The sequence below is a fragment of the Nomascus leucogenys genome, chromosome 12 (genome assembly GCF_006542625.1).
Source record: "Nomascus leucogenys isolate Asia chromosome 12, Asia_NLE_v1, whole genome shotgun sequence".
NCBI classification, from domain to species: Eukaryota; Metazoa; Chordata; class Mammalia; order Primates; family Hylobatidae; genus Nomascus; species Nomascus leucogenys.
The window spans coordinates 75,636,299-75,659,042 of NC_044392.1; the positions used below are offsets into that span (position 1 = coordinate 75,636,299).

The window sequence follows — 22,744 nt, forward strand, 5'->3', positions numbered from 1 at the left end:
GATATTGTTGCCTGGTATGTATGAGCTTGGCTGCGATTGGACAGCTACGTGAACTTGGTGGCATTACTGGACATTTGTAACTTCACATATCATTCAACAAACTCCTTAGGACCATTTGAGTAAATCGTAAGTTCTGGTTGTGGTCTAAAAACTTGTGCTAATACCTTCCAGTGAGATGTACAAATCATCAGCAGTAAAATTCATATAATGAGTCTTCAAGGCTTGAAAGAATATCATGGAGTTAATGGTGAAGCATTCTTTTAAGAAAAGCTTCAATGCCAATGGCCATGATGACATAAACGGCGCTACTGTTTGGGAAAATAAGTACATCAACTACTCTTAGTCGAGTCCTTCATATTTTCTTTTTCATACACTGTAACATTGACATGCAAAAATATGTGTAAAGTATAAAAGAGCTCGTTTAATAAGCATAAAAGAAAATTCTAAACAATAAGAAAACATGTCATAGATTGAGAAACTTTTCTTTCTTAATTGTAACCCATTCCTAAACAATTATGAATTTAATCAATTCTGATTTTTTCTTATTTCCTCAGTTATTTTCCTATAAGCCAAGCTATTATCTATTCAGACTCTGAAGTAAAAACCAAACTATTCCAATTTTGATGAAGAAATCTAATCTTTATTTCTATGATTTTAGCACAATATACTCACACAATAGCTTTTATCTGTACTTAACAAAATACATTTATAGCACTTTACAAACTTTATCAGTTTGGAAAACATTGCATAACATTTTTTTAAACACAATACTTTATATATACTATATATATTTTCATAATTTTATTTACTTTAAAAAGATAATTAACTCTCTTTATTCAATACTTGGTTTTATCAGTAAAGCACAGCCTAACAAAGGAAGAAGTGCTCCCATTAGCAAATAAGATAAATAGAACACTAAGAAGAGATACCACCTTTTAGTCTGATTTATTTTAAATTAAGGTACCAGTGGAATGTAAACAAATTTTTTTGTAATTTTTTTTTACAAAAGACATGTTATCAAATATACATGCAGAGGTCTGAGTTCTAGTGTCTATCATTATATGTCCTTAACAATGTGGTACAATTTGTTAAGTCATTAAAAACTGTAGCCTTTGGCACTTTGAGTAGAAAAAGAATATATCAATATTTATGTAAAGAAAAAAAACTTCAATGACTAGAGAAGTACTTTAAAATCTTTTGTTAAGAAATAGGAAAGATTAGGAAATATCATACTGCACCTGAAATGCTGTAGCAGGGGTTTTTGTTTGTTAGTTTTTGTCCTTCAGAGTACTAAAACCAGCCCACCTTTCCCTCTACAAACTGGCAAAAGCCAGTAGGAGCGTCATGATGGCGGAGGTGGTGAGAAGTGGGGAAGGCAACATTTTATTCCCACTCCCCTCTCTGAGAAGGAGATTGCCAGAAGGGATATGGTTGAGTCCATGTTTTATTGCCAGAGTTTTCAATTCTGCTGGTTTCAGCTAAATTCCTAATGCCTTAGAGGTTGCTTTTTCTAGAAAGCTCCGCCTTTTTCATGTGGAAATTGATAATGATGTGATACTATTCATCTGTAAACAACTCCTTCTGTTATTGGAAAGTGAGCTAAGATCAGATCAACCATCTCTGTTGTTTCCTTTCATCCCCTTGGCAATCATCAAGTATATGTCGGAATTCTTATGAAATGGCGTAAAAAAGTTTAATACTAAGTTCCAAGAACTGAGTATGTCTTCATACTTTAAGTTGGAAAACACTCCAAAATATTTTGTTTTTATCTTCTTATCAATGGTATTGGTTTGCTTTGATTTAGGCTCAAGGCTTGATTCAGGATAGGTAGCAACAATGGTTGTTTGCATGTTAAACTAAAACTGCACCTATTCAGATATTTTGAAGAAAGTCATTCTTAATTTATACCGTGAGATACTTTGACTTACCAACATGCATTTTTTTCAGATTCTTCCTCTTGGTGTCCAATTAACAAAAATGTTTTAGAGACAAGAGTCAAACTTAACCAGTGTGTCTCTAATTTACTGGTCATCAGGATATAGAAAAAAAAAAGTTAATAATGTAGAACCAAATGGGACTTTTAGATTACTTGTTAAGATGGCAACCTATGCCAGCTAGTTGTAGACATCTAAGGGCAAACTTGACCACCATTTCTGGCAATGTGACCCACAATGTCAAGTTTTGGCTCAGATTTCTTGTTTGCAAACTCACAGCAGTATATTTTGCTCAAGGAATGTCAATTGTTATTTTTGCTTTTAAAATAGGAGAACATATCTATAACATCAAAAAAATTAATCAATAAGTTAAGGAGAAGCCATAGAAAGCAAAATATGATCACAACAACTTCAAAAGATTCTCTAAAATAATAATATTTATAAAATTATGCAAATTTACTCACTAAGAAAACAGATTCGTTAGCAGTACCTATACTTAAATAAAAAGTAAGCAGCAGAAAAACTATGCAGAAAAGTACTAGTTATTCTCTTTCACTGAAAATATTCCTACACAATTTTTGATGTTGAAGAAAGCAGAATTTTGAAGAAACGCACAAAAACCTTTTCATTTTTTTGACTGTGACAGAGCCACTACAGAGAAGCTGCGGGGTGTTCTATTCTAACACAAAGCAGCCAGCATCTTCTTAATAAAGTAGCATTTCTTTAACAAGGAATTGCACACCACTATTTCACAGCTAAATAGAGTTTGAGAGTTTACATGGTATATGTACTATAATAATCAGCACCACCCGTATTGAGCTGTAGGTGCAGATTCTGCAAAATGAATATATAATACTGCATGGCCTCTGCTGTAGGGAAAACGTGTGTGTTCTGGGTTCCCACAGCTCACTATAAAGAAAAATCCCCAAAGTTGGCACATTCAGGAAGTAAAATAGTACACATTTGAAGAAAACCACTTTCTTTTGATACTGCCCTCTGCAAAACCTTTTAAGTTTGACGACAGGTCTTAAGAAAACTCTTCACATCATCACGTTAGTTAGGTTCTTGCATTGTGCTTTTCCCTCTCCTTGATGTGAGATCTACAAGTTTGAGTATAGCAGTTCTGAAAAGTTACAGAGTTCTGGGCTGATGGTAGACAATCTAGCTTGGTGAGACTTCCCAATTCGCTGGAACAGAACACAGGTAGAATCAACATATGGTCTTTTGGGAGTAGCGCAAATGATGGAATGGACATCACTCAATCCTTATAAGCCCGTGTGGGGGAGGTTCCTTTGTAGAAGATATTTCTAGTGTTTTCGGGGCTGTTGCTTCTTTCAGGGATTAGAATGATGTTGCCCTTTCTCCGCAAGGTGGAGTCGCGGGAAGAAGAAATGGACAGCGTCTCTGAGCCAATTTCGCTGCCCTCTACTGGGGTGACGCGGATGGTGGTAATTCCGTGGTGGTGATGCTCATTGCTATCAATGTTGCTTCTCTTGCGATCTCCAGAACCAAAGCTGTCTTTCAGAGACTCACAGCTTTCTGAGTCCCTGTTGAGATCGTTGAGCTCGTAAGTTTGGCGAAGGCTGCCCTTTTCAGGGGCTTTCCACTTCCAGGAGCCACTGCCTTCACCTTCAGTGGACGGGATCTGTATGATGGGCCTGTTGTTCTCTGGGTGAGCCTCAACCCTCACTATCCCACTGGGCTCATGGTCTGTCAAGGTTTTATAGCGGATGGAGCCAGTGCAGGAGACCGTGCTGCCTTCAGTGTTCTTGGGGCTGCTTTGGAGGACACCCTGCTGCTTGGACATGGCTATGACTTGCATGATTCGGGGCTGGCTGTTGCTTCTGTTACAGGCCACAGTCTTCTCAGCAGCTTTTAACCACTTGGCCCGAGCAGAGCTGCTTTTGGGGGAGGTGCTTATGTTTTCCTGAGTCTCCTCAGGGATGTGCACCAACTGTGAGGACCCAGGGCGGGACTGAATGGACACTCTTGGCCCTCCAGGCATGCTGTTGTTACATCCGGGGACAGCGCCAGGCTGGATTTTGAGGTACTGATTGCCAGGACCATGGTGGTCTCCATTCACCCCTACCCTCGATGGCTCTGAGCTTGACCTCATTTCTATGGATCTGGGTGGTGACTGTCCAGGCTCAGGCTCTATGACTTGCAACGACAACTTTCGACTTTCATTCTTATTCTTCCACTGGGTGAGGAGCTGCTTTGATCGAGCGGAATCCATAGAGGCGTGAATGCTCGCATTTCTTCTGACAGGGTCTTCTACAGATGGGGTATTGGCCCGCGGCAAGGTATTGCTGAAGGTAACCATGTTCTCCTTCCCCATGGGGCTTCGTGGAGTAATGATTTCCACATCAGCATTTGCTCTTTTGAGATTTGTCAAAGAGCTAGCATCTCTGTGGTTTCGGTTGAGGATGCCTTCTGTGTGAGCAATTCCATCACTGCTGCTACCATTTTTAGCAGATAAAACTCGGTTGGGATCTTGATTGAGGTCTGTCAGAGACCTGAGGGCGTCTCTGTGCTGAAACATACTCTCATCACTGGGCAGGAAATTCCCCACAGCATACAAGCCCTAGTGTTTGAGAGAAAGCAGTAAATATCATGCACTAGAAGACAGTCGCTAGGGTTTCCTTAGAGTACCCACTGAAGTACATACATAGGTATATGCTTCCTGTACACCATTGACTAGTACAAATAATGAAACATGAAAACTATATTTTTGCAGGGAAATACTTTGTAAGTTATATCATAAATCACTGCATGAATTGCTCAGCAATGTGAACCCCATTCTTTTCTCCATCCTACTGGATGTTTTTGTCAATCTTATCCTGTGTATATTTTCAGAAGAAAAAGCAGACAAAAGAGAAATAAGGACATTTTTTTTCTGCCTTTCAAAGCAATTCATTTTTCTGGATTTAGGAACTTCTTGTTCAGTGACATCTCAAATGGCTTAAATGATTTATTTTACCTTCCATTTTCAATCATATGATGGAAAATAGAAGTGTACAAAATATAGAACAATATATCATTTATAAAAAATGATATCTGGTTTTGAAATAAGGTCAGAGACATATGTTATTACTACTCACACTGAGTACAGCCTTGTGTGTTCTGCATTGTACAGGGTGCTCTTGGAAGAGAGGGCAAAAACCATCGCCAGATTGGGGCACCTAGATTCTTTCCTGATTTAAACTTGGTCATAAATCGGGAAATACTATTTGATCAATTTAGTACCATTGCACTAAATTTGAGCCAGATTTTATTTAATTTTGTCTTCATACACAGTGTATCTTTTTTTGTTTGTTTTCGATTTGGGAAGCAAAAATTTGGAAAAAGGCTAAGTTCAGACTCAAAATCATTACCCTTTAGGCACATAGAAGATCTAATCCCTGCTGGAGTTTGAGTTTTTGAGATACTTGGTATTACAGATAAAAATCAAGCAGCAGACACCTATTTGTGTGCTAATTTCAAAAGGAGGTAACCACTGTCTACTATTCAAGTTCAAAACAAAAATATTGATTTAACATTTTATAGAATGCTTAACAATGAACAAAGCGTTGGCTTAGAACTGAAAATTTTCCAATTTTAGGGCAAGAGTGCAGACAGAAATGAAATAGTCAAGCTCCTGCCTCTTCAAGTATTTTAATTCCTGGCAGAAACCTTCTTCTAAATATCTGTCTATGCTCTCACCAGAATGAGCAATCCCTACCTCATGTTCTATTAATAATTGTACTTAAATTTGTAAGTTGGGGAAAATCCTCCACTAAACTATAAGCTCTCCATACAAGTACAGCCATGTGTCACTTAATGACAGGGATACATTCTAAGAAATGCATTGACAGGTGATTTTGTCATTGCACGAACATCATAAAGTTCACTTATACAAATCTAGATGGCATAGCCTCCCACACACCTAGGCTCTATGGTATAGCCTATTGCTCCTAGGCTACAAAATCCTACAGTGTGTTACTATACTGAATACTCTAGGGAATTGTAACACAATGATAAGCACTTGTGTATCTAAATATAGAAAACACATAGAAAAAAATTCTGTACTCTAATCTTATGGGATCACCATGGTATTATATATGGGGTCCATGGTTGACCAAAATATCATTAGGTGACACATGACTGTAGTTGTTTAATTCTTGTTATGACATGGGACAGAGAGTTAGTATCTTTATTTTGTAGGTGAAGAAACAGGCTTCTGAGAAGCTGTGTAACTTGGCTAAGTGGAGGAAAATTTGGATTCATAACCAAATCCTTTGGGCTATAAATCCCATGCTAATTCCAGGACATCATGAAATGACACACATGCGAAAAGCAATACATAAACTAGAGAGTGGCATTTTCAGTCTCCTTTATTTCTTCTGCAATGCACATTGCCAACTAACACTCCCATGGGCAACCCAGGCTTATGCACAATTCCTGGCACACCAACTTTAACTCGATCCCTTTCTCCTGCAGTGAAGAACGCATGCGAGTAAGAATAACTTTTAAGGTGACAATCTTGACTGTGCCAGTTTATGAAAATAAAAAAGCTTATAAAATTATAGCACACTTCAGTACTTTACCTGTATTTCGGTAATCTTTTTCTTGTAATACATTTCCAAGGGCACTAAGACCACATGATTGAGAACTTTGGCTACAGATAATTTATTTTTATTTCTGTCAGCTCTTCTCAGTTTCTTTAATTATTGCCTTTTCCTCTGCATGTCAGTTGTTTATTGGTATTCCTTGGCTACCTTTTATTTTTATGACCTGGCAATTTTATATACCCGTAGTAACTACAATGGTACTTCCATTAAGTATCCTTCTCCAGTACTGATTGCTCTTTTGAACTCCAGAAGCAACTACTCAAGTGCTTATTGATTCAGTTGATCCCCTCTACTCCCTTAACCCCCACAGATCTGCTTCATCTGTCGTTTACCTGGTCTGCTAATGAAGTCGTCATCTGCCCAGTGCTCCATGCTGGAAACCTGGCCATTATGTCTCATTCCTCCTGTTCCCCCACCTTCCACTTCCACTTGCTCTTTCAGATGCCTGTCTCTTTGCATATGTAGTTTCTTCTTCTTGAATGCCCTCCCTTCTTTCTTTACCCCATGGAAGTCCCATTAAAAACAACAACAACAACAACAACAACAACAACAACAACAACAACACACATACATCACTTTTGTGACGTCTTTTCTAACTTCCTCAGGCAGTTTGCTATTCCTAAAATACTTTGTTCATACCCTGTTATATCGTTTAACATGTTGTAACCATTTATATTTATGTTAGTCTTTACATTGTAAACTTCTAAAGAATACATCTCATTTCTCAGTGTTACAATGTTCAGTATAATCCCTGGCACAGAATAGATATTGAATAAATGTAAAATGCATGAATGCATGCATGCATGACAAAATGAAATGGACAATCTCAGTTTCCTTATGCTGAGGATATTTCCCTTAGAGGGAGACCAGGCTTGAAAAAAGAGTAGTGTTAAAGAAGTCAGTATTAGTTGGATCACAGTTACATTCAGGTGCTAAATCTGTGGTGTTGGGCAAGTTATATAACCTTTAACTAAATTTTTGCTTTCGCTAACCTTACTTTCGGCAATAATCACTTTCCTCATCTGTAGCATTATAATTATACTATTAATAGTAGTCCCTGCCCACCTCCTGTTTGGTTGGCATAAAGGCAAAATTCAAAAATCTTTCTGAAATTACAATTTCTGGCTCATAGTAAGAGTTCAATAAATGATTTTGTTGAAAGTGGGATATGTGTTTTGGCATAGAATGGAGATGCGGCCAGAGATTTTCTCATGAATATAAAATATATCGCAAGGAAGCTATTATAGTGCAAAATATTCTATGCATGTTTTCCATTTTAAACTTGGGTTTATAAGATAATAGTAAATTATTTACCAAGTACAGTGCAATTCCTCCTCCTATTAAAAAGCCACAATAGACATCAACTGGGTGGTTCTTATACTGAGTTATCCGTGTTAGCCCGCAGATTATTCCACAGATGATAAATGTGAAGACCAAGAGAGGTTTCAGAAGCTTAGAGGAATCCGTTAATGTGGAATTGAAGTACATCTTAAAAATGGAAGAAGTGGGTTAAGTATGTTAGAAAGGCCATTTTATTAGTAAATTATAATTAAATAAAAAGTTAAAAGTCTGATACAATTGACTTCAGTTTTACTGTTTCACCCCCTCTTCCTATGGCTACGTTCTGTACCTGCCAAGAAGGGATATGCATGATGAAATTTATCAAATAAATAACAGATCTCTCATTTAATTACATGAAAGTTGGAAAAATACCAAAACAGTAGAGTTAGCCATTTAATTGTTTAGTCTCCATGTTACTTGTCATATAATTTTGCTCATTTTTCTCAGGAAAGACTTCACGGACTATTGTACAAATTAGATAAAATGACTATTCATTGTACAACATTTCTAAATTTACACTGACCTAAAACTTATTGTTACAGAAATACTAAAGTAGCGTATGTTTGTGTGTGTGCGTGTGTGTGTGCACACTGTATGTCTTTGTGGATACTTATTGTGATTCTTTCAAGTTTTGTAACATTCCTATAATTCACAATATCCTTCTATGAAGTATAATATTAAAGGGATACCAGAATAAATGAATACTATTATAACTGTGTAGAAAAATTCTTTTACTGTACTATTTTTTATAGTAATGTTTGATTTCTGCTTTGGATGCCATTGTATTGAAAGGCTGCAGTGCTAAATTTACCATTCTGTTATTACATGGCTATATCATCTGATTAGTCACCTGGAGAAAACACTCATTCCTCAGATTTTCTATAGAACACAACTTAACAAAAAAGAACCAGTTACTTACCGAAACATACACAGCTGCAAAGGCAGCAAGGGTTGCATGTTGAGAAGGGAAGGACTTTCTGCCAAAAGAAGATAGTCAAATTATGCCTTGTAGTTCAGATACACTGCTAGCAATCATCTCAAAGACACTGAGTGGTTAAAATGTTCAACTTAAAAGTCACAAGGCAATAAGCAATAATTTTACTTTCTGTTCAGCTTTCTGGTGAAAGACCTTAGTGATAAAATAAATACTGCTAATCACCATTAATATTAACAAATAGTAGTGATGTACTTTCCAGTATAAAGAACTGCTAGCTTGGCAAGGGGCCACTTCATTACATCACTAGAAGGATGATTGAAAGTAAAAATGGATTGGAAAACACCATTGTTCTTTGGTGTAAGAATTATACCAGTTCTAAGTAACAGCTCATAAAACGTAGGGGTTTAAAGCTTTAAACTTTTTCTATGCTCCTAAACACATTGTTTTATTTACATAAAAATTTTAAAAAATGAAGTTATTTTCTCATGGCATTGGATCTAAATGTGTTTTGTTAATACTGTAGAAAGCATAAGAAAAGTCTAATTTTAACAAAATGTTTCTCTACAAAATTAACAAAATGTAGTACACTTTACAATAATTTCATCTCAAGAATCGTAGATCATCTTATTTAAACAGTTTAAAGAGCAGGCAAAGGTAGTGAAGAGACACTGAAAAGGGCAGGCAAAAGAAGAATAGAGATTTGTTTCAATGAATTAAAAAATTAGAAAAAATAAAATTCACTAAATTAGTGCCTTCCTAATTATTTGGTACCATGATAAAGAAGATCCCCATTCAATAGAGATAAATTAATGTAATAGGACTGAGAAAAAAATAGAGGACATAGGTCTTGGCTGTAGGCCCAAAATTATTGAATGATACATGAGAAACTTAATGTGTATAATCACATAACATCAGGCTTTAATTATTCAGGCATACCCATTAACTTATTTTTGACTCTTTAGTCAATATTTGGGAACTTATTGAATGGAAAATTCAATTCTTTCAATAATTGATTGGCCCTTATCCCTCTGCAATTTATTTCTTTTGAGTCTCTAAACTACTATCTCTTGTCATGTAAGTTTATTTTTACTTTGTTTATTAAAAAATTTAATGCATTGGTAACTTCTTGAGTTTCCTTTATATTCTGACATGTAAGGCCAGAAGCTATGCACACCTGGGTTCATTCAAAGAATGAATGAACTTATGGCACAGAGTCTGGGGCATGAGTTATATCTGATTCAAAGAAAACATATGCAATCCTAGATGTTACCCCTTCTCAAACTTTACAAAAAGGAAAATTCACATTTTTTTATAGAACATATAATGGAGATATAACTTTCATATGTGTTTAGTCTTTAAACCAGTACAAGAGTTATATTGACTGCCAGCCATGACTGACTGTAAATATTCTGAAATAAACCATTTATAGCAACCTAAAACCATAATGAGTATAGGATTGATCACAAAACATGGTGAAGTTTGGCGAAATAGGGACTAGTGGCAAAAATGTGAGGCTGAAATTTGGAGACATAGAGAATTTGGAATAAGCCCCCAATGAGTTTCTATGGTTTAGTAATTGAAGAGATCATTGAATTGAAAAGAAAAATAAAAACAAAATCATGACTGAAAAAGGCATGCTTAAAGTGATACTCCAAGCAGCAATTGAATAATGAAAACAATGATGCAGAGTGTTTTTAGATCTATTTCTAACCTGCCACTGTTGATAACTGTGAGGTCAGATCCTGAGCAAATATCTTCCACAATGTAGGAATTTTCTTTGCAAGATACGTTCAGAGAGGTATAGTTTGGTTTGCACACAGTCAGAAAGTAAGGTGCTTGATATCCTGTGGACAGCTGTATGATATCTGTAATGAGAGCTGTAGAGCATAGTCCAAATACATGAACACCTATAAGCAAAATGAAAGAAATTGTTACCAAGTTGGTGGTTGTGTCAGCATCAAACATAATCATTAAACATTAATGAATTAAGATCTTAAAATCTATTGTGTTCATTTTCTCTAAGTTAATTTCAAGAAGACAGTATAGAAAATTCCTAAACTTCTAAACAGATACTTAAGGCCAAAATAAAGGCAATGAGTATCTCCAAAGTAGTAACTTCAGGCACTTTTGTTAATTTGGTGATAAAGGGCCAATTCTTAACATTAACTGTAAGTCACTTGTCAGACACTTGGAGCATGCTAAGGTATGATTTAAGAGGGATGACATGTGTGGAATGAAGAAAAATTTAAGGTAGTTTTAATTTGCTTAGCATTTCTAAGTTGCCAGGGTTATTTCTCCCTAATGGTCTCTAACACTAGCCACAGTTATCACACCCTACAGAATCCATTCTAATTCTCTTCAAGCTGTGATCATACTAGGAATGCTAATTAAAACAGAGAAGTCAGACAGGCCCTAACGTGGAAATGACAATTGTATCCTAGGTACACGAATGTAGGGAGCCTACGTGTGTGTTTGGAATTTGGACGTGATGTTCTTACATCTCTTGGTCCAAATTCTTTTTTCTGTCTCTCCTAGGACCAGTCTTAAACCATGAAATAAAAAAATCCTCGCACTTGTACATGCAAACTCCATGCCTGCTTAAAGTTGTTTGCTTGGCCTTATCTTTGGGAGTCCAGCTCTCTGCTCACAGGCACATGATCTGGAACTTTCTCACTCTAGGTTTTCTTGTCACCCTAGATTCATTCTGACTTGACAGCTTGCATTCTGATTCATGAGTTACTCATAGAAATCATTATGAGAGGACCAGGGTAATTCTTCAGTCACCGCCTCCAGACCAAGAGTGCTGGCTTGCACATTACCCTGTTTTGCATTTTTCTTCACTGCTTACTGTCACCTAACCACCATTCCTCCAATTGCTTCTCCACCCACACACCTGGGATTCATGACACAGAAACTTTATTTCTACATTTTAATTCCTAGAAGCATGCAAAGGCGTACTTTTTCCTTTGGATAATGGACTTTCTAGACCTATCGCTGATGCAGGCTCTGGAACATTGTTCTCTAGGATAGAATGGATCATCCTTCCAGTCGAGGGAGGGTATGTGGCCCTCTGTCCAGAGTATTTTGTTACATTAGGGAATATTTTCTCTGTGAGCAGCTACATGTCCTGGAGTTTTATTTCCTTGCCTGAGTTTGCGATGCTGTTAAGCTGTCTATTGTTTTCTTATCATCTCAATGTGATGGTAAGAAAATGCTTAGTGGAGCAGAGTCTGGGGCAGGAGTTAGACCTGAGTTTTCCTCTGAGAAAGAAATTTGTGTATAATTATCTATTAGGGATTAAGCAAAGCCATCAATTATTTTGAGCTTACATGTTACAGGTAAAAATAATTTTATGCTGACTTATTGGGAATGAATAGAAAACATTCAGGTTGGTGTGATGTATTGTGGGTGACTATTCAACTATATTAAAAAAATAAAAGACCTGTGACTGGAACAACATTAAGATGGTCCAATGCTAAGCAGAAGAGATGAAGGTTTGAAAACTGGTTTGATTCCGATGCTGATATCCAAGTCTATAGATTTTCTATAGGTCTCATAAAAGATGAAAGGTAACATTAGGGGCTACAACCAAGGAAAAATGGCCATGATGCAGTACTCAATGGTGACATTTTAAAGTGTAGTAACTTCTGGATGAAAACGCTCTAGGACAATTGAAATGGAATCACTAATGTGGCTAAAGTAATTTCTGAAGAGTTGTCTATTCATTCTGGCCTGCTGACGTTTGTTCTCCATTTTAAAAAACTGAACACAGATCCAGTGAAACCATTTTAAAATAAATTCATACTTCAACCAGAGCTAAGGCAAAAATAAGTTGAAACACATGGCATATTAGCTCTCAAAACAAGGGCTACGACTGTAAATAATACATTTCAGATACAAAGCCCAAATTTTGGTGTTTTAACAGTTTCTTGTACAATGTAAAACTAATCATGTACTGAAATTATACCTCTAAATTATACTGTAAGAGACTTGATACCTATAATTAAATATAACATTTCAATTTGAAAAAAAACATTTCTTTTCTTTGTGGTTCCCCACACCCACCAACGAATCTGACGGCTCGTCTGAGGAAGGAATTGAAGTTGCAGCCTCCAGCATTAATGTTGGGCTCTAGTCCGACCCCATTTCTTCTTTTGGAGAGGCAACAGTAGAGAATTCCTTCTCCTACCATAATCTGCAAAGATAGAAGGGTATTCAGGAAGAGGCATGTTGGAATACCTATTAAGCCAACAGGTATAAAGGAATTATATATCACTCTTTTAACGTATCCATTCAATAAAGTAAAGATGTAAATTTTCTTAAAAGCTTTAAGGCACAGCAATTTCTTCTGAGAATTTGATCAAGCAGTGAGAAGTAAGTAATCAGGCCACTCTGATGAGATTTTGTAGGGTCTTCTGGACTCTCATGTACTGGAACATTTTACCAGCAGATTAGGTCCATAAGCCAATTTGGGATTGAGCAGAAGGATCAATCCATGGAAAGTATGTGAGTGTAGAAAGGTGCTTTCTACAGCATAGCTGTCCCATAAATATTTCTGCAATGATGGAACTATCCTTTGCACTGTCCAATACAGTAGCCACTACCCATATGTGGGTATTGATCACTTGAAATATAGCTACCGCAAATGAGTAGCTGAATTTTTAATCTTATGCCATTGTATTAATTATTTAAAAATTAAATACACTTAAATATAAAATGAAGTGGCCACAGGTGGCTAGTGGCTGTCTTATCAGAGAATGCAGACTACAAGAGAATCTAGGTCAGCAGGGTAGTATTTCCTAGATATAGACATTTAGACAATGTGTTCACAATGTCATACAGTAGTGTCAAGAGGACTGTCTTAAGATAAGGAACAGGGCACTTTGCTGCAGGATTTTAGGAGCTGTGAGATCAATGAAGGAACTCAGTATGATTTAGGCATGATTTCCTTCAGTAAGTTTTCTTTGAAACCTCTTACTGTACCCTGAATTGAATCACATCTCTGTCTATGTGGCTCCCTTAGCATCTTATCCTTCCCTCTAGCATAGCTTTATGAAATTGTTCATTTGGCTGTCTCTCACTAGACTAGGGTCCTCTGAGGGAAGAACCATTTCTTGTTTACCTTTCACCTTCACTGTCTAGCACAGTGCCTGGCACAGTGAGATTTGCATTTTTGGCTTTTACTGTGGGACTCACATTTGCTAACTACCTTAGGCCTTTGAGTTGTCAATTACTTTGTACAACAGAAGCAAGATTTAAAATTATCCATTTTATTCATGAAAAAGTCTTTCAAATATTTGAGATAATTGTGCCTAAAAGATTGTTGTGAAATTAAATATTGGTTTGCTATAAATGTGTGGAGCTGAGGAAAGTACAATTAATGAGATACAAACAGTCTCTTAAATGAGATACTAACAGTCTCTTAAATAGAAATAATCATGGCACTGTAAATATTATAACCCTGATTTGGACTGAAACAGGTTTTCCATGGAAAACCTCTCAGTTGTCATTACTAGCTTAACATTTATTTTATGAAGTGTTCAAAATTATATATATATATTTTAATCTAATGACAGTAAGCCTATGGCCTTCTGCTTTGAATGCTTAAATTGCTATATTTACTTCTGTATGGAATATGGTACATGTTTAATTATAAACAATCTTACTTTGTATTAAAAATTTAAAGAGTAATTATCATAGTAGAACTCTACCCATAACCATATGTGTGAAAATCGTGTGGCATAATAAACTCTTCTAAGATCAATCATTATATCAATAATCAAAAGTAATTCATTTCAAACCATTGGATGCTGAGTTAACCATTTATACTTTTTGAAAAATATAGTCCTACATTAGCACTTCAAGTTAGACATGGAAATTCAATAGGTTCTATACTCTGTGTAGACAGATACAACGTAGTACAACAATTACACAGAATAATATAACTGCTACCTCAAATTCATCATTTCCAGAAAATTAACCACTTATTCTTGAAATGTATTTAGCTAAAAGAGATTAATTTCACCTTCACTTCTTCAATAAAAATTCTGTGAATAATTTTGTTTTTCTCTTTATAATTTTATTTGTAATGATTCACACCTTGTCCATGACTGTTGAATTACATAAGAATTTATCTGTATAGAAAAGTGTATTTTGTCATACAATACAATAGTCATTATCTCAAATGACCTTGAGACCTTGAGATTTCAGGAGTTTTTTTTTTTTTTTTGAGACTGAGTCTTGCTCTGCAGGCCAGGCTGGAGTGCAATGGTGTGATCTTGGCTCACTGCAACCTCTGCCTCCTGGGTTCAAGCCATTCTCCTGCCTCAGCCTCCCAAGTAGCTGGGAATACAGGCATGCACCACCAAGGCTGGCTGATTTTTGTATTTTTAGTAGAGACAGAGTTTCACCTCATTGTCCAGGCTGGTCTCAAACTCCTGACCTCAGGTGATCCACCTGCCTCTGCCTCCTAAAGTGCTGGGATTACAGGCGTGAGCCATCGCATCCTGCCAAGAGTTTTATTTTAGTTGTTTGAAGATGTTCAAAACTCATATGCAAAGAAAGTGCATCAACACTTATTTGTCTAGACCATGTAATATGGATAGAGGTTTCTTGTCAGTATTCTGACATCACCCACAATCCAAAAAGTCTTTCTTGTAAAACAAAACAACAAAAATTGTTATAGTATTCATCATAGTATCTTCAATGTTTCAATTTTCAATGAATGTTTTTTGGAAGCCCTAACATGTCTAATATTCTGCATATTGATTGCATAGCCTCTTAAAGCTAAGGCTATCCCAGGACCTAGGATTAAATTCTGATAGAATTCTTCTGTAAAATTAGATGTATTAATTCTTTAACAATATGTAATAAAATTATATTTCCAGGAAGAAAAAGCCCACTTTTTTTTCTGTTCATATAGACTTCATGAAGATTTATGATAAACCCAAATAGTCTTTCTTGTTTTCTCTGAGAAATAATCTCCAAAGAACCTAAAACAGAATGCTTGTTTTATCACTCTAAAGTAAATGCAAATTGAATATTAAGGAAGAAATTTTTCAATTTAAGGGCAATTTCAGAAAAATAAAAATATACATTTCACATAAATGAAATACATTTTTCCATTTTCATGTATAACATCACGAAGACAAGTTATTTTTAAACATCTCTCAAAGCATTAAAAAAATCTGGGAAGCAAATACTGAATGATTCATATTTAAATTCCTGCATACAAATCAGCCGATCTTTTTATTCATATGAAGGTCCTTTTGGAGAATCTGGCTGAAGCGAGGCCTTTTGTTTTGCTTTGCCTTCCCCCCACTCCACGCGGCGGGTGTCAGCTCTCCTCACACAGGTCCTTTTGGACACCCATTCCCAAACGGAGAGTTCTGCTTACCTCCCTACCCCTTCTTATGACCCCATTTTTGGAACAGGGGCTTATGCCACCCTAAAGATAGAAAAGAAACTGGCATCCTTGAAGTCAGAAATTAGAGTCTGTTATTTTTACTTTCAGGAAGAGAGAGGGAAAGGAGTTAGCATAGCTATATATGTAGGAAGATTCGAGATAAAATTATGGTTCTAGAACAAGATGACTGCAGACACTAGAGGATCACTGCTGAGAAAATGTATGTTTGGGGAGAAGGCCTTCAAAACCAAGAAAAAAATGAAATTAGAGTGAAATCTAGAAGTATAGTGTATGTTTGGAGAGAAAGCTGTGACAAAGTGTTTGATGTCAGCAAAGTCAAATCTGTCTCACCATCCAGTTGGTTACCTAAAACCTATAAAACCAGTGTGGTGGGAAAAAATTGCTGTCATCTTGGAGTATCCTGAAGTGATATAGGGAAATCAGGGATCCTGAAGTGTAAATAGTCCCCTAGTTTGCCTTTCCTTCCATGAAGAGGCATGCAGCAGCTATGGGGGTTCTGTGGAGATGCAGGAATTGAGTGGCACCTTTCTGGAAGGAGTTGGCACTGGACTTCCCAGGTCAGCCTGGTGGAAGGGAGCCATAGTATATTTTCCCTTTTATTTCTCAGGCCTCAAGAAAGAAAGTTTTAATGCCAAATCCCTCAGAAAGCATCTCAAATTTGTATATTGAGAATTTATTATAGGATGTGAAGGAGTCAACACAAGCAGGCACACAGTGATGACACCAAGGTTATTGTCCCCAGGACATGTACCAGTGTCAGCAAAGGAAGCAACATGAAATAAATAGTGCTGGCAGGGAGTGCCACAACTAAATTTGCTTTCCTAGCAACTTGATAAAATACCCTGGAGGAGAAAGACTTCTAGATATGTACAAAGCAAATTGTTTCAATGATTAAATATCAATACAGCTTTTATAACAGAGGCATGATCATTTGTGTAGTATTTTATGTAATTTATTTCAAATTCAAATATATCAATTATAATAATTTTGAGCACTTTACCCAATTAGGATAAGCGCTTTCTGGTGTGACAGTATGATACATTTAAAGCATCTATTTATGCAAAATTTATATATATTATAAACTCTGTCTATCTATTTATTTAAACTTTTATTTTAAGTTCAGGGGTACATGTGCAGGATATGCAGGTTTGTTATATAGTTAAACACATGTCATGGGGATTTGTTGTACTGATTATTTCATCACCCAGATATTACACCCTGTATCCATTAGTTACTTTTTCTGATCCTCTTCTTCCTCCCAGTCTCCACCCTCAGGTAGGCCCCAGTATGTATCTTTCCCCTCTATGTGCCTATGTGTTCTCAATGTTCAACTCCCAGTCATGAATGAGAACACGCAGTGTTTGGTTTTCTGTTCCTGTGTTAGTTTGCCAAGGAAAGTGGCCTCCAGCTCCATCCGTGTCCCTGCAAAAGACATGATTTCAATTTTTTATGGCTGCATAGTGTTCTGTGGTGTATATGTACCACCTTTTCTTTATCCAGTCTGTTGATGGGCATTTAGGCTGATTCCATGTCTTTGCTATTGTGAATAGTGCTGCAATGAATATATGTGTACATGTGTCTTTATAATAGAATGATTTCTGTTCCTTTGGGTATATACCCAGTAATGGGATTGGTGGGTTGAATGGTAGTTCTGACTTTAGGTCTTTGAGGAATCACTACACTGTCTTTCACAATGGTTGAACCCACAACAGTGTATAAGCGTTCCTTTTTCTCCACAACCTCACCACCATCTAATATTTTTTGACTTTTTAATAATAGCCATTTTGACTGGTGTGAGATAGTATGTCATTTTCATTTTGCTTTGCATTTCTCTAATGATCAGTGATGTTGAGCTTTTTTATCATATGCTAGTTGGCTGCATGTATGCCCTCTTTTGAGAAGTGTCTGTTCATGTCCTTTGCCCACTTTTTAATTGGATTTTTTTTTTTTGGTAAATTTAAGTTTCTTACAAATGCTAGATATTAGACCTTTGTTAAATGCATAATTTGCAAAAATTTTATCTCATTCTGTAAGTTGTCTGTTTACTCTGTTGAAAGTTTATTTTGATGTTCAGAAGCTCTTTAGTTTAATTAGATCCCATTTTTTAATTTTTGCTTTTGTTGCAGTTGCTTTTGATGTCTTCATCATGAAATCTTTGCCCATGCCTATGTCTTGAATGGTACTGCCTAAGTTGTCTTCCACAGTTTTTATACTGTTGGGTTTTGCATGTAAGTCTTTAATTCATCTTGAGTTGATTTTTGTATATGGTGTAAGGAAGGGGTCCAGTTTCAATTTTCTGCATATGGCTAGCCAGTTATCCCAGCATCATTTATTGAATAGGGAATCCTTTCCCTATTGCTTGTTTTTGTTAGGATTGTCAAAGATCAGATAGTTGTAGGTGTGCAGTCTTATTTCTGGGTTTCCTATTCTGTTCCATTGATCTATGTCTCTGTTCTTGTACCAGTACCATGCTGTTTTGGTTACTGTAGCCCTGTAGTATAGTTTGAACTCGGGTAATGTGATGCCTCCAGCTTTGTTCTTTTTGCTTAGGATTACCTTGGCTCTTTGGGCCCTTTTTTGGTTCCATATGAATTTTGAAATAGATTTTTCTAGTTCTATGAAGAACGTCATTGGTAGTTCAATGGGAATAGCATTGAATATATAAATTGCTTTGGATGATATGGCCATTTTTGTGATATTGATTCTTTCTATCCATGAGTATGGAATATTTTTCCATTTGTTTGTGTCATCTCTGACTTATTTGAGCAGTAGTTTGTAGTTCTCCTTGCAAAGCTCTTTCACTTCTCTTGTTAGCTGTATTCCTAGATATTTCATTCTTTCTGTGGCAATTGTGAATGGGAGTTTTTTTTAATTTGGCTTTCAGCTTAACTGTTATTGGGGTATAGGATCGCTAGTGATTTTTGCACAACAGTTTTGTATGCTGAGACTTTGCTGAAGTTGCTTATCAGCTTAAGAAGTTTTGGACTGAGACAATGGGGTTTTCTAGACATTGGATCATGCCATCTGGTGACTAGTCAGCAATAGTCTTACTTCTCTTCCTATTTGAATGCGCTTTATTTCTTTTTCTTGCCTGATTGCTCTGGCCAGAATTTAATACTAGGTTGAATAGGAGTCGTGAGAGAGTGTATGCTTGTCTTGTGCTGTTTTTCAATGCAGAATGCTTCACGCTTTTGTCCATTCAGTATGATGTTTGGGTTTGTCATACATGGCTGTTATTATTTTGAGGTATGTTCCCTCAATACCTAGTTTATTGAGAGTTTTTAACATGAAGGTATGTCAAATTTTATTGAAAACTTTTCTGCATCTATTGAGATAATCATGTGGCTTTTGTCTTTAGTTCTGTTTTTCTGCCCTGGTAAAATGACTGTATAATATGAATTTTTTGTTAAAACTTTAGTTAATAATAGGAAAATAATGGTATTCTGAGCAATACTACACTCCAAGAATGTTTTATTAGTCTCAGAGTCTCAGCTTCTTCCAAGTACATTATTAATAGTTCTAGTAATCTGACAGTCACTATAGAATAACTCATTAATTTTTAAAGTGTTTAGAGACTTCTTAAATATGATAAAGTTCTATTAAAATTAAGTTTCAATTTTATCTTCTGAGAATGTTTTATACACTATGTATTTAAATTGTAAACAGCATATTATAATTATTTAATATTGGGGAATTAAAAAAATCCATAGCTACATATAAGTATAGAGTTTAGAACATCTATGCAGAGACTCTTCTTAAACTGCTGCTGTACTGAACCTGAATAGGCCAATTCATTAGAATGTGAAGCTTTCAAATAAAGCTTTTAATTTAACAGCCATTTCCTTTGACATTCACGAACATGCTAAAAGCAAAACAAGAGTTTTTCACTGTAGAAGTAAATACCATTTCCCTTGAAAAGTGTTTCTTGTCCTCTTAGGTAGTATTTTTGGGGCAAAAGAGGTGGTGGAAAGGGTTGGCCAGTCTTATTTATTAATAGATTTATCTAAAAGTGTGTTACTCACAGTGTATATTAACACATTAAAAACAACTACGTTTGAATTCAGTTCCAGTACGTTAGAGCATTTCTTTATGTACATATTTTATTTATTTATTTTAGATTTTTTATTGATACATGATAGATGTACATCTTTTCAGGGTATAGCTGATAATTTGATACATTCATATAACATGTAAAGATCAAATCAAAGTAATTAGGATATTCGTCATCTTATATATTTGTCTTTTCTTTATGCTAGGAACATTTAAATTATTCTCTTCTAGCTATTTTGAATTCATGAACATATTTTAACATGTAAATGCCTTTTCTGAATATAAAACAGTTTATTATTTGAGTATGTCTGTATGTATGTGTATGTGTGCATGCATGCATGGCTGGAATGAGTTTTTCTATCTTTATAATTATTTATGCTCAGTACCCATAATCAATAAACAGTGATAATCTAGTAAAAAATAAAACTGTGAGTGGTAGCAAACGCACTTTTGGAAGAAAGTCTGTTGGGTATGTAATTTCTCCCCCATTTTTTCAGGCTTCAGATACCAAATAAACACATGTAAAGTAAGTTAATTAGGAAGTGTATCAGAAATGTCCTATTGGCCATTCAAAGAGAATTATAAAGTTACAAAACTTTTCATAATGATTTATAAACATAAACACTAGGAATCAATCATTTCTCCAATCATAAAATGTTTAAATTTTAATGCCAATAATGTTAAGCTATTAACTTCCACATGATACTGTGAATATATCTCAAAGACATGACTTTGATTTAGGATTTAGAGTTCACGTTTTGTTTGCTTTGAACCCATTTATTATACAAATGTGGTGATTTTTAGTTTTCCAGGACTGATAAACACAATTTTGGGGGTAATTCTTACCGTAATTGCAGGTCCAGCAAAAGCCAAGCTAAGCAACATGAGGAATGGAATTGCCTCCTGGGTTGGTTCAATGTACGGCATGCTAAGACTCCGGTCATAGCAGCTAAATCCAGAGTGTACAGGTTTGAAGACATCTGTGAGTTCGAGGAAATAGAGGCTAACCACCGATGATGCCAATATAGGCAACTAAGAATGAAGGACAAAGAAGATCAATTTATTCTACCTGATATACAGGGTATACAGAGAAAATAAGTGGCTTTCTCTCCTTCTCTCACTATTCCTCTCCAATTCCAGAGTTAAAAATCATTCATAAGTTCTATTACTTCTACGTTCAACATGGATTCCAATTCACCCCCCTTAGTCAGAGCCTGTTACGCGTCTATGTTGACCCCCACCTTCTAACTGGTGCTACACCTCCACTCCTACCCTCCCACCATACCCATTCATTTTCCACACAGCATTCCAAAGGGTCTTGTAGAAATATTTCAGATCAGACAGGTCAACATCACTGACAATCAGAGAAATGCAAATCAAAAGCACAATGAGATACCACCTCATGCCAGTCAGAATGGCGATTATTAAAAAGTCAGGAAACAATAGATGCTAGTGAGGCTGTGGAGAAATAGAAACGCTTTTACACTGTTGGTGGGAATGTAAATTAGTTTAACCACTGTGGAAGACAGTATGGCGATTCCTCAAGGATCTAGAACCAGAAATACCATTTGACCCAGCAATCCCATTACTGGGTATATACCCAAAGGAATAGAAATCATTCTAGTGTAAAGACATATGTGCATGCACGTTTATTGCAGCACTATTTACAATAGCGAAGACATGGAACCAACACAAATGCCCATCAATGATAGACTGGATAGAGAAAATGTGGTATATATACACCATGGAATACTATGTACCCATAAAGAGGAATGAGATCATGTCCTTTACAGGCACATGGATGAAGCTGGAAGCCATCATTCTCAGCAAACTAACACAAGAACAGAAAACCAAACACACATATCTCATTCATAACTGGGGGTTTAACATTGAGAACACATGGACACAGAGAGGGGAACAACACACGCCAGGGCATGTCGGGGGTTGAGGGTTGAGGGGATGGAACTTAGAAGACAGGTCAATAGGTGCAGCAAACCACTATGGCACACGTATGCTTATGTAACAAACCTGCACATTCTGCACATGTATCCCTTTTATTTTAGAAGAAATAAAGAAAACAAACAAACAAACAACAATAACAAAGTATTTCAGATCGCATCAGTCTAGTGGTTCCCACTTAACTTGAATAAAATCCAAATGCCATCCCATGCAATGCAAGTTGCTTCATGCTTTGGCTCTTGATTCTTCTTGTACTACATTTTCACCACTCCTCAGCCCTCTGCTCACTGCAATCTAATTGGTTTTCATTCTTTTCCTGTAATATTCAAATTCATTTCTGCCCAGGGTCCTTTGCACTTGCTGTTTCTTCTTCCTTTTGTGCTCTTTTTCTGGCTGTTTATACTACTGGCTTCTTTACATCATTTAATGATGCCTTTCTGCACACTCTACCCAAGGTAGCTCTTGATCCATCCCTCACTCTCTATCA

General features: G+C 36.1%; 1 protein-coding gene across 2 annotated transcripts in view; it reads right to left on the bottom strand.

Moving 5' to 3' along the window:
* Nucleotides 1-618: 618 nt before the first annotated feature.
* PLPPR4 (phospholipid phosphatase related 4) overlaps nucleotides 619-22,744 on the bottom strand; it is a 44,530-nt gene continuing 22,404 nt past the window's right edge. The window contains exons 2-7 of one of the 2 annotated variants that reach the window (XM_030825008.1): nucleotides 21,145-21,330; nucleotides 12,888-13,017; nucleotides 10,534-10,729; nucleotides 8,805-8,862; nucleotides 7,859-8,032; nucleotides 619-4,518 (exon numbers count right to left, since the gene is read on the bottom strand). In XM_030825008.1, coding sequence (XP_030680868.1) covers nucleotides 3,193-4,518; nucleotides 7,859-8,032; nucleotides 8,805-8,862; nucleotides 10,534-10,729; nucleotides 12,888-13,017; nucleotides 21,145-21,330 — 2,070 coding nt within the window. In that variant the 3' untranslated portion in view covers nucleotides 619-3,192. The remainder of the gene's footprint in view (nucleotides 4,519-7,858; nucleotides 8,033-8,804; nucleotides 8,863-10,533; nucleotides 10,730-12,887; nucleotides 13,018-21,144; nucleotides 21,331-22,744) is intronic. The other variant, XM_030825009.1, reaches the window with a different exon arrangement.